Raw genomic sequence first — 12,405 nt, 5'->3', positions numbered from 1 at the left:
TAAAATGTAAGTTTGAGATTAACTTTCTATGCTCTTAATGAATTTGTAGTCCAGAATTTAGGTAGTTATTTTGAGTACTTTATGGGTTTATCGAATTTACTTTGAGAGGATGAACTTAAATGCTCTCGTGTTTTGTAGTCCTGATTCGGGTGGTTTATATTTGGATAATTTGAAGAAGTCCGCTATATAAATGTGAAGGATTAGTCGCCTTCTATACAATATGTTGGGTTATTTTTCTAGAACATTTATGTGTTGGGAGGTTTACACGTTCGATTTCTATCAACCCGACCTGACCCGAAAAGTTTATACCCGAAACCTGAATTGACTTGAGTTTAGGGTAAATTCACCCGATTTGAAACCTGAACCCACTTTTGAGATTAAACTTTATTCTAACTCGATCCGACCCAAAATAATATAAAATTATTAATTTTATTTAATAATATAGGATATTTAATTGAAAAAATATTATAAAAAAGGATAATTATTGTAGTTATCCCTTTTAAGGTTAGATTTTTTCACACTTAACTCAAACCCGACCCAGAGTTTTTTTAAAAGAACTAACCAATAGAGTAGGATCAAAACTTATTAGATTCATGTCTTGTGCCCATCCCTACTAGTGAGCATCTTGATGCACATTGGCTAGTCGTGTGTTTTGAGTTACTTTTTATTTTAACAAATTCTATATTTGCGTGTTAATTTAAACCTAATAAGTATTAGTATTTAAACGATTAATTTTGTAGTTGCTCCTCTCATATTTTTTAATTTCTATTTTTTTCACTAATGGGGGATTGTGGGTGATGTAAAGATGTTAAACCCACACTGATGAGAGGTATGATTCAAGGCCCAAACATGCATGTTGTGTCACACCGTCTAATTAGTTTGAATTTAGTTAAGACAACTCAATAAAATAATATCCTATATTCGAAGGATTATTTTATAATTTCTAATAATTGAGGATTCAATAAAGCAAATGAACACCAGAGGTATAAATCGTGTTAGAATTGACATGATTCAAATTAGGGATGGGCATGGGACCCGAATTCTATGGGTGGGACCCAACCCGACCCTATCATGTTGGGTTTTTTTATTAAAATAAATCGTGTTCGGATCGGGTCTGGGTTTTTTAAAGGTGTTGTTCGGGTTGAGTTGGATTCGGGTTTAGGGTGAAAATACCCGACCTGAAAAAAAATATAATTTTACTTTATATATTTATGAATAATTACAATAATATTGTTCTATATATTTTTTTCAATTAAATCATTGTTTTTATTAAATAAAAATAATATTTTTTATTATTTCGGGTCGAGTTCGAATTTTATCTCAAAAAATCGGGTCGGATCGGGTTAGTATATATCATGCCGATCGATCCGGATTTCAGGCGGAAGAGTTATTGTTCTCGGGTCGGGTGGACCAAAAATCCAACCCAACCCGACCCATGCCATCTGTAATTCAAATCATTAACGTATAACAAAAAAAAACACTATGTTTTACCACAGAAATGCAAACACGAAGCACAATTTTTATATCATATTAGAATAATTTTACTCATAAATTCAATTAGAATTACCATAAGCTACAAATAGGTCTGTAAACGAACCGAACGCACACGAACGGAGGTATGTTCATGTTCGTTCATTTAATAAATAGACGAACATAAACGAACACGAACATAAACGAACAAATTTTTTTTTGTTCATGTTCGTTTATTAAGGAATATAATATGTTCATGTTCGTTCATTTAATAAATAAACGAACATAAACGAACACGAACATAAACGAACACGAACATAAACGAACATAAACGTTGGAGACCCTACCTTCCATTGTTCTTTCATGAAAAATAGTCGACAATGCAAATAACCAAATCTACAGTGATAAATAGCGTAAGAGTTTATTAGCAGTGATGAAATGTTTGAAGATATCAAATATTTTGATCGATCTTTTAAAGATATTAAATTATTCACACAACTTTAATTTAACACTATAACATTCATCTTAGTGGTCCATGATTACATATGAACAATCATTTTTCGCTATTACACTCTTTTCAGAAATTCATAGAAACATTTGTTTTGTTTTCTGGCAAATTCTATATATTTTTCTCTTTATTGATGCTCATATACTTCCGATTGTTACCTTTATCTTCCCATCTATTTCTAGAAAGAAGTACGATGTTTTCTTGAGTTTTAGATGTGAAGATACCTACAATAACTTTACATATCAACTATTAAGCCAAATAAAACAGAGAAATAGATGAAAACAGACCTGTAAATCTTCATATTGCACTATAATATAACTTGTTTTGAAGCTTTCAGCGATCGTCTCGACTCTCTAGTGAATACTAGGGTTTGGGGAAAAAAGGGGAAATGAATATAGGTGCGATGTGCCTCACATGTTAACATATTGGATTTAATCTCCAAATAAAATTGGGTTAATTATGGAGTTGGTCATCAGAATATCAGATTAATTAATATTTTTAAGATACTTACAAATTGGTCACCAAAATTGATTTAAGAAGATTGAGTTAAACATAAATGAATGAACATAAACGAACATAATCGAACGAACATAAACAAACATAACCGAACGAACATAATCGAACGTTCACGAACGTAAATGAACGAACGAGACCTATGTTCATGTTCGTTCATTTAATTAAACGAACAAAAAATATTGTTCATGTTCGTTCATTTAATAAATAAACGCACATAAACGAACTTCCCGCCGCACGGTTCACGAACGGTTCGCTGAACGTTCAGTTCATTTACAGGCCTAGCTACAAAGGAAGAATTTCATCAAATGAATGGAGCATTAACTATAAAAAGGAAACCAGCCCCGTTGCTGTAAATTCAACAATATTTATGCCCTTGCGGTATCTTTGAATTTACACACACGTCTCTATTGCTACAAAAATCATTTCGCCATTAGTGGCATATGTCCCCATCTTGACAACTATCACCAACACAAGAACATGTCATGGTTTCAAAACCAACCCCCATGTCTCCTTTGAAAATCAATGGAATCCCACAATTTTGAGGAGGCTGTAATTGTATAACTTCATGTTTGGATCCTCCAACGACTTAATCATTTTGTGGCTGTTGCGTTGCCTCGAATTCATCGGATAAAATTCTATCCATTTCCTCGAAATAGGGCCAACCTTCATGGCTTTTCTTCTCACTCTTGATTTCCTATCAAATATATACCAACAGTTGTCGATAAGCAACGTTCGTAAAGGGGGGAAAAAGTTGAAAGTGGTTGCATTCATCTATAACTAGGGCTAAGCAATAAAACCGAGAATGACGGAAACTGATTCAAACCAGACCGAGCTGCTATCACCTCCCATCAAGAACATTTCTTGGTCAATGATAAGAACCTAAAACTAGTGTAAGGAAGAAAGGGTATATGCTACAGTAGTTATTAATATGTAATCCTCAAGTGTTCTACCCCAGAATAAGTATGATGATATATGACCTGTAGTTACCCGAGGAGCACTAAAGAGAAAGAACAAACCTCGTATTTCTGAACCAGAGATGCCCATGTGGATTTACACTGCATAGGGCTTCGATTAACTCCATCAGCCGACAAGTTTGCAGATACTTCTTCCCAAAGGACCATTCTCCCTTTCACAACTTGAAATCTGCCATGTAATTCACCCCGCATTTCAATTAGCTTCTTAAGCTCCTCGGGTTTCCATTTGTTCCGTTTCGCAGGCTTCAACAACTTTGATTTAGAGTAGGGCCTTTTGAAGTCATCTCCACTGCTTGAGGCACCATCACTCTTCATTTCTGATTTATGTTCCTCCTTGTTTGGGACAAACCCATTGTTACCATTTTCCAATTTGTCAACAGGCGATGATATGATGAATGATTTCCAAAATTCATCAGAATCCTCACTACTGTCAGTATGGTCAGGACTTGAAGTAGTGGTCACTTCCTCGGGTAAGAACGTTTCAACTTCATCATCACCACCGACACCAACTGCACGAAGAAATCATGAAGACCACATCAATTTTAGGCAGTGCTTATATTGCGAAATAAAGCAGATCACCAACTCCAATAGACACTTGCATGGAAAGTGAGAGAATTGAAGAGATATCGAACAAGAGTTGAAGGACAAACCTATCGAATTTTGTTCTAAAGTATTCTCTAGACGCAAACTACCCTCATCTTCTTCTGCTCTTATTTTGTTTGGTTGTCTCCTTTTAGGATGTCCATCTACCACTTTTCTCGATGTCGGTATCCCGAACCCAACATCGGAGTTGCCAGACAGCTTTTCATTTAGCTCATCAGAGAGAACTCCTGCAGGGTTCTCCGATGCAATGGCAATGACTTCTGGCCTCTTTCCACTATACTTCCTTACCATCTTCCTCAATACCTCAGAAACAGTTCGTTCCATGTGAGCTAGAGGACAATTTACAGGACAGCTCGACAGTGCAGCATGAGCAGCTTTATGGAGTGCATCTAAAAGCTTCCCCTTGTCTAGCCATAAGCAGCGTGTCGTGATTCTTATCTTTCCTTTTAAGCTATTTCCAGTTATGCCATCTATCTTTTGGGGGCGTAAAATTTCCATACTGCAAAAGGGATACGTTAATAGACATGAAACAAATAAGGAATAGGTAAGGCTTCATGTCAGCATCTAAAATTCATCTACCTGACCACTACAATGCCATCAGAGGCAATTCTTAGTCTCTCATCAATACAAAGTTCAGTTGACGTGCCAAATGCTTTATCGCCATCACTGTACATTAACTGCAATTTAAGACTAAACTCATGAATATCTTCCTCAAATTTTTTTTTCGTTTTTGGAACGGAGAATACTTTTGAAGGATTACCAACCTGCAGATTCTCCTTCCCAAGGGAACGAAAACCATTAGACAAAACTCTTCTATTCCTTAAATGAGAAACCCCAAGCATCTCACCATTTTTTATAACCTGATAAAATAAATAAGAATTATATTACAATTTTCACCATTAAAAATTGGAATTATACCAATCCATAACTATATAATAACAACAACAACAATAATATGACAATAAATAGTGACTTACAGTGGTGTGCCGAATGCCAGTTGATTTCCCAAGTAGCTCATGCTCCTTCAGGAACACGAGCTCTCCATGTACAGGTAAAAAATGTTGTGGCTTCACAATCTTAAGCACTTCCTCCTTCAAAATAAAATCCCCGTTGAAATTGATTATTACATACAAGTCGCTTCAACTAGTATATATATATATATATATATATTAAAGTTCATGTTAGATAGCATCAGAGGTCCCATAAATGTATGTTCCATGAAAAGATCTCAACAATGTATAATATTCTATCCTGAGTTTTAACCGTAAAGCTGTTTACTTATCCTTTTGCATTCGCATTCTCAAACAACAGGATAGTGACCAAGAAAATTTCAGAATGAAAGCAACAACGATGAAGTTCTTACCAGTTCTCCACGATAGCCATGACCTGAAGTGTGTAGCCCCTCATTCTTGCCCATCACAATAGTTGATCCAATATCTGATATACGGTTTAGCATCTTCATTACCCGAGATTCATTACCAGGGATTACCTGATATAGTACAAGATTGACGTCTTAACAGTTCAATACTCTTAGGCACGATTAAGCACACTCTAAATAAAAAACAATCAAATAACAAACATATCTCCCACACAGGTTAGAGTCATGGTAGTCAAGAAAAGAGAACAAGAAAGATGTGTGCTGCTATTTTTTTAATCAGGAAACATTCCCAATTAGAAACAAAATGCATATGATTACCTTAGCTGAATAGAGAACCACGTCTTCCTTGTTCAGTTTGAAGGCATGACTACTTCCGTAGGATGCAAGATTCAAGGCTGCCCGTGGTTCTGCCTGACATAATAAAGTGTACAGTCACAAACAAGCTAACTGGTCAACTGAAAGAATTGTCATTGGTGTTTACACAAATTAACTTACTTGAGATCCAGTTGTGACGATTATCAAATCCTTTGGAGCATAGGCATCAATATCTTCTGCTTTCACCTAAATCATACGGGAAGAACAGAGAACAGATGATACGAGATAAATAATAGTTTTTCAAGATGGGAGATCATTTTAGTTTTTCAGGTTTTCTTTTTCTTTTTTCTCATAAAAATTAAGACAGCTTATGAGGAGATAGCAAATGGATGCACAACTTAAGGCAGAAATCCACTTCAATAAGGGTAAAAGAAGAGATAAAACAAACATGGTTAAAAAAAAATTGCGGGACAGCTTTTGTTTCAAGGTATGGTCCTAAAGTGCATGAAATAGGAAAAGAGAATACATGTTACCGAGAATAGGCCAAGAACATAAGCTAAACAAGTACTGCAGCATGTTGACAAAACCGTAGTTTCTAATCGAGTAGCTTGATGTGATAATAACAAACTTAAAACTTAAAGGAAGAGAAAAACATAAACTCTCACCACAAAGTAACAAGCAAAGTGTTAAAAAGAGTTAATACCAGCGTCGATGGATCAATTGGTGCTTTTCCATCCTTCCAAGCTGCATCTAGATAAGTCCTTAATGACATGCCAACAAATACCTAGTTCAAGGACCAAAATATCTGAGCTTTCAAAATATATAATCTGTCGCCCAATTTGACATCCACATTATTCATACAACTAGGTACAAAGATACCAATGCAGTTGAACGATACATACCAGCTTTCTACCAGTTAAATCTGCAGCAGCTTTTACACTTCCGAGCCGGTGTATATTTGAAGCAAACTGGGTAGTAATAATCCTTCCTTTAGCATTTGAAATATGCCTCAACAAAGCATCTGCTACTACACGCTCACTAATTGTCCTTCCAGGTGACAAAACATTAGTAGAGTCACTCATCATCTGTAAACGTCACACACATTAACTGAATTAGATATTCATAACAACATTTCCAAAAGATTAAGACAAATCTTGACCATCTCTTGTTTGTTTTATGGATTTAATTTATACTAAAGAGATGAGTAAATAAGCCTAGGAAGCCAAAGAATAAGAGATAAGAAAGACAAGATGTCAGCTATTAGTATTTATCATTGAAATTGCAACGAGTACCAAAAATCAAGTGATATGCTATCATTTCAAGACAATCATCTCAGCTGATTATAGAAGTTTGAGCAGACATGCCTCAATCATGAGTCGGATAATTGAAAATTTATAGTTCATTTTTAAGTTCCTCACGGACATTTCACACACACTCACTACAACTCCAAAATAGTATCCCTTTTAATCTGCTAACCTCTCACAAAATTAACTGTATATTAAGGATCTTACAAGTGTTACTCCTTCCTTGGATAGTTCCTCCAAAAACTGCCGATCGAAAACATCCCCATCCAATGGTGATTCATCAATCTGTCATATATATATATAAAACAGCTTAAGTGACCTGAAAGTTACAAAAACATTGAGAAGAAAATGTAAAGATAAGAAAAAAGAATCACCTTCCAGTCCCCAGTGTGAAGAATTGTACCATCAGCACAGCGAAGAACTAACCCACAACAGTCGGGAATAGAATGGGTCACCCTAAGAGGCTCTATTTCGAACGGTCCAGCCATAAATCTCTTCCTGATTTTAAATACCTTAAGCCTAGATGGAACAAAAATCCCATTCTCCTTCAATCGTTTTTTGATCAACTGTTAACATAAATGCAAGTGTGTCACAAGGCCATTTTCAGCAAGAGATGATAAAGATGCAACAGAAAATTGTCATGTTTGCAACCCCGGTAATATAGATAATTAAGAGGCTGAAACACCTCAAAAATAGTGGGGCCATTGTTGTTCTGACAAGGACAACTTCCAAGAGCTACCAAGACAAATGTTAATATTTATTAAAAAGCATAGACTTTTAAGGAGTAATTTTCACAATCTCTAATAATCTTCATTATTATTTGAGAATTTTAGAATCATCACGTCAGCATCCATAAATGAGTAATTTCTGCCAAATATCCCTACAAATGTCTTATGAAATGAGGCAATATTAAGTTTTCAAATAATAGTTGCATATATTTGTCAGATCAAAAAGTACCTCCATTGTAAAGGATGATGCAAATATTGGAGTGTGGGGATCCAATGCGGGGATAACCTGCTCAAACAAGAAATGAAACAGAAAAATAATGTTAAAAAAGAAAATGCAACATAAACACCATGCTAGAATGCAGTATCATCAGTAACATTACAATACGATAACAATTACCAAATAGAGCAGTTTAACTGGTATTTACAGTTGGAAAAATCCTGCTGAATCCAGTACATTTTTCTGAGTGGTTCTAACCCAGTTTGGTGGCGATGCTTTGTAATGTAAAGAGAAAGAAGAAAAATAACAAAAATCTGAGCAACAGCTTGTTTTGTCATATATTCACCTACAATTGCAGTTTCATTGGAAATAGCCAACGCAAGTTCATGGTAGAAAGAAATCATGAAACGAAAATATGAAAAAGTATGGTCTAGTCATTTCATCCGTTCTTTCACCACCCACCCAAAGCATCATTGACTATGAAACAACCAATCATGAATACACCAAATTCTTACAAAGATAGACCATTCTCAAGGCTAGAAGGACAAGTAATTACCCAAGGCAACGCACCGATGTGATCTTCATGGCCATGTGTTATCACTACTGCTTCAATTTTGTGGCTCCATTTCTTAATAAATGTTGTATCAGGTATAATCTTTTGGACTCCAGGTTCATCATAGCTGAAATGACAATAAAATGAAATTGCAATGTCAATATTAACGGAAAATAGAAGAGAATTAAAGTAGCCATAAATGCACCGGCACATTTGATATATATTTGCACAAATAAAGGATCAACCCCATAGTCAAAATTGGACTGTTGTTTGATATATGGAAAATTCATTAAGAAACAACAGAACTTGGAATAGGAGAACCAAATTTTACTCCAATAAGGCTATAAGCACAACATTACAAATGACATGTAAGAACAAGTACTCCAAAAGCTTTCTTGAACTCCAAACACACAAGACTTACTCTGGAAACATCACACCCGCATCAATTAGAATATAGCGATCATAATTCCCGACAAGCATGCAATTCATCCCGATTTCACCCAAACCACCAATTGGAAGGACCCGAAGAGGGGGCCCAGCATTCCCTTCATAGAACTGCTCCATCTTGCGGTGAACAGAGTCTTCCATACTTGTTTTAGCTCCCTCCAATCTTCCTGAGTATTTGCGAGGTACTTCAGTTCTTCGTGTACCTAAAACAGCCATAATTATGAAGCATTAAAATCATGGGAAAAGCTAACAACCTCAACAGGTTACGTACTTAACGGAAGAGCCCGGCGCGGATGATATAACTAAAACTTTCAACTTAGTTCTCTATACTTTGATTCTATGCCCATAAAAGGATTTATCTATCTCTCACAGGCAGGGATAGTTTGGAGTTGGACCAATTTGGGTTTTAAAAGTTTTTGGTCATTTCATGTTCAGATTGCTGTCAGTTCAGGTTCAGGTCACCGGAGTTTAAGGCTCAGTTTTCGGGTTGGATCATTTCATTATGTCATTTGGGATTGAATCATTTCCAATTTAATATCAATTCGTGTTCAAGTTGTTACCTTTTTATGATCAAATTGCATTAGGTTGATGGTCTGGCTTTTCGGATTCAGGTCAAAGCTTACAGGTCTATAAGTACTCAACCAACTCTAAACCATCCATTCCCCCTTGTTTCCATAATTAAAAACATCAGCATAAAACAAGTCCAGCCCCCAACCAACCCCCCCAAAACAAAACCCACCCCCAGCTTTAAACAAACATAAAACAGAAAAGCTTCATAATCCCGTTCTTACTACACCCTATCGGCAATCAAACAGAATCCTAAAACAACATAAAAAAAAGACTATTATATATGGAATGCATGCAGGTTAAGTAAATACAACAACAGAAAGAAAGAGAAACCTATAGGTGTAGAAGAGCCGGTGGAGCAAGAAAAGTAACGATTTTTTGGGCCAGGCCGGCGAGAGAATATGTACGGACAAAGCGAGAGAGCAGTTGAAGCAGCCATTTTCGTTGGGTCTTACAGTGGCGTGAAAGAAGTGAAGGGTGTAAGAAACCTCCCAAAAACCCTTATTGTACCTGAAGGAAAACTAAAACCCTAGAGATTTTGCATGCTTCTGATGAAAAAGGGATTTGAATTTGGGGAAGATGCTTGAGCTTTCGGGAGCGGGAAATTGAGTCACTCAAAGGATATTTCTTTTGAGGATAAGAAATATCCCTGCTTATCATTTCTTCTAAAGGGTTAACTGCACAGGACCTCCCTATATTAGGCTTAATACAAAAATAAGGCCATGAACTATGCTCGAAAAATGTTTTAGTACTTAAAGAATTTTTTTCTTAAAAAAAGTGTCTAATGTTTCAAACATTATATTATTAGGTGTCCGGATGTTAACCTCTATTAAATATCTCCGTTAAATGAAACATGTCATATTCTGATAATATTGAATTTTTTTAAAAATTCAAAAAAAAGGAGCCCCCAACCCCCTCCACATGTGCTCCTCTCCCCCTCCCTTTCCCCTTCAATAGGTCATCTTTCGGCCGGCCGTGACCCTCACCCTCACCATCATCGGTATCGGTGTCGATCCCCATCAAACTCCTGTTGACTTTTTATCGTAACATGCCACCGTTTACCGTAAAGAAGCATTTAAAGATTCGTCGGGTTTTAAGTCACTGTCACCGTTTTTCCTCGATTCCGACCGATTTTTTGTTTGCTAGGAAGAACTGATTGAAAAACATCCTTGAAAGGATCCGATCATGATGGATTCGGAGATTTACATCCGACAGTGGGTGATCGTTCGACGATGACGATGGTGGCCAGAGATGGTCGGTGATTATTGGTAATGGGGTTGAAATGAAAGATTCTAGTTTTTAGGGTTTTTATAATTTCAATAAAAAAATGGGTTTTTTGTAAATAAATTAATTTTTAAATTAAAAAATATTTGTATTATTAAAAAATTTTAAAAAATAAATAATGGACACTTAAAAGTATAACTGAAAAATGGTAATCTATTTTTAACGAAAAATTATTTGTGAACTAAAATATTTTTCGAGGCATAGTTTGGGTACTTATTTGTGTATTAAGCCCTTATATTATGACTCAAATTTTAAAGTTCTAAAATGGCTAAAAGTCCATGCACTGTTGTTAAATTTAAAATGTAGTCCTCATACTGATTACTTTAAGTTCTTATACTATTTTTTCGTGGGTAGATTACGTGTGTAGTGCTTAAATTATTAGTTTTTTTATTCATTTTAGTAATTTTTTTAAAACCATACCTAAAGTTTAGTTTATGTTTCATTTTTGTACCCCTGTTAAAAAATTAGTTTTTGTTTTATTTTAGTATAATTCGTTAAAAACTTTAGTTTTTCTTTCATTTTAGTACCTCGTTCAAAATTTAACGTTAAGTTTTGAAAAAATTGAAAGTTTAGGTACTAAAATGTACCATAATTGATAGTTTAGGTACTAAACGCATTAAGTTTTTAACGACATGTATTAAAATAAATAAAAACTAAACGTTAGATATGATTTTGAGACATGTCACCTTCTGATTGAAAGAAAATAAACTAAAAATTAAAGGGGGCTGAAGGGATTTAAACCATAAACCTCTTAGTTGGGGTAGAAAAAACCAAACCAAGGCATACACTTGGTTATATTTGTACAACAAATAATATATATTTTGCATCTAAGTAAATTTTTCTTTATACAACAAATAATATAATTAATAAATAAAAATTAAGAATATTTTTTACATTAATAAAAAATACAAATATACAAATAATATTTTATATTAACAAAAAAATTACTATTTGTATTATATTAATAAAAATATGAATATAATATTTTATATTATATATTCGTATTATATTAATAAATATATTAAATATTAAATATTAACAAAAAATATTAATATGTTTTATATATTTGTATTTTTTATTAATGTAAAAAATATTATTAATTTTTATTTATTAATTATGTTATTTGTTGTATAAAGAAAATTTTACTAAGATGCAAAAATATATATTATTTGTTGTACAAATGTAACCAAGTGCATGCCTTGGCCCAATGGTTTGAAGTTTTTCACTAATTCTATTAGCATATTAATTGAAAATATATGTATGAATCAAAATTCACAAAATAGTTAGAAGTTACTTTTTACCATAATAATTTCTTTAATGGCTCATCGTAAGCCAATGTTTACTCAATAACACAAATATGAATTAAATATGCATGCTGTAACACCCTCAACCCGTACCCGACCCGGATACGAGTCCGAGGTGTCACATTGACTTTTCAAACTTTGACTCTTGACAAAATTCAAAGAAAATTTAAAACTTTCCTTAGAGTAAAAGCAATTTAGTTACGTAATTTGACCACAATAACCAAAATCGATCAGAGC

At 34.4% G+C, this 12,405-nt stretch overlaps 1 protein-coding gene across 4 annotated transcripts; it reads right to left on the bottom strand.

Annotated features, from left to right (window-relative positions):
- Positions 1-2,846: 2,846 nt before the first annotated feature.
- On the bottom strand, positions 2,847-10,181 carry LOC120203026 (ribonuclease J-like). 4 transcript variants are annotated; one of them, XM_039203397.1, is made up of 18 exons: positions 9,914-10,181; positions 8,988-9,216; positions 8,570-8,693; positions 8,026-8,082; positions 7,443-7,634; positions 7,276-7,353; positions 6,667-6,849; positions 6,468-6,548; positions 5,945-6,010; positions 5,768-5,860; positions 5,435-5,560; positions 5,049-5,162; positions 4,836-4,931; positions 4,651-4,748; positions 4,161-4,570; positions 3,810-3,977; positions 3,511-3,764; positions 2,847-3,188 (listed from the first exon to the last, which is right to left on the bottom strand). In XM_039203397.1, the coding sequence occupies exons 1-18, from the start codon at positions 10,017-10,019 to the stop codon at positions 3,081-3,083; spliced, it is 2,583 nt and encodes an 860-aa protein (XP_039059328.1). In that variant the 5' UTR covers positions 10,020-10,181; the 3' UTR covers positions 2,847-3,080. The 4 variants fall into 4 exon arrangements, with proteins under 4 accessions (XP_039059328.1, XP_039059327.1, XP_039059326.1 ...); XM_039203396.1 differs by having other exon boundaries at positions 4,119-4,570; positions 9,914-10,178; XM_039203395.1 differs by having other exon boundaries at positions 3,511-3,977; positions 4,119-4,570; positions 9,914-10,179.
- Positions 10,182-12,405: the final 2,224 nt, after the last annotated feature.

Source organism: Hibiscus syriacus, unplaced genomic scaffold (genome assembly GCF_006381635.1).
Source record: "Hibiscus syriacus cultivar Baekdansim isolate YM2019G1 unplaced genomic scaffold, ASM638163v2 tig00009013_pilon, whole genome shotgun sequence".
Classification (NCBI taxonomy): Eukaryota; Viridiplantae; Streptophyta; class Magnoliopsida; order Malvales; family Malvaceae; genus Hibiscus; species Hibiscus syriacus.
Note: the sequence above shows the minus strand (reverse complement) of the source record. Positions and strands in the feature narration are given on the sequence as shown.

Bases quoted from the DNA above. Each gene is read 5' to 3' on its own strand.
- LOC120203026 (XM_039203395.1), bottom strand. From the start codon at position 10,019: ATGGCTGCTTCAACTGCTCTCTCGCTTTGTCCGTACATATTCTCTCGC. The intron at 6,850-7,275 runs GTAAGATCCTTA...TGACGTTTACAG, and splicing joins CCAAGGAAGGAGTAACACTT to ATGATGAGTGACTCTACTAA. The intron at 3,978-4,118 runs GTTTGTCCTTCA...TTCTTCGTGCAG, and splicing joins TTTAGAACAAAATTCGATAG to TTGGTGTCGGTGGTGATGAT.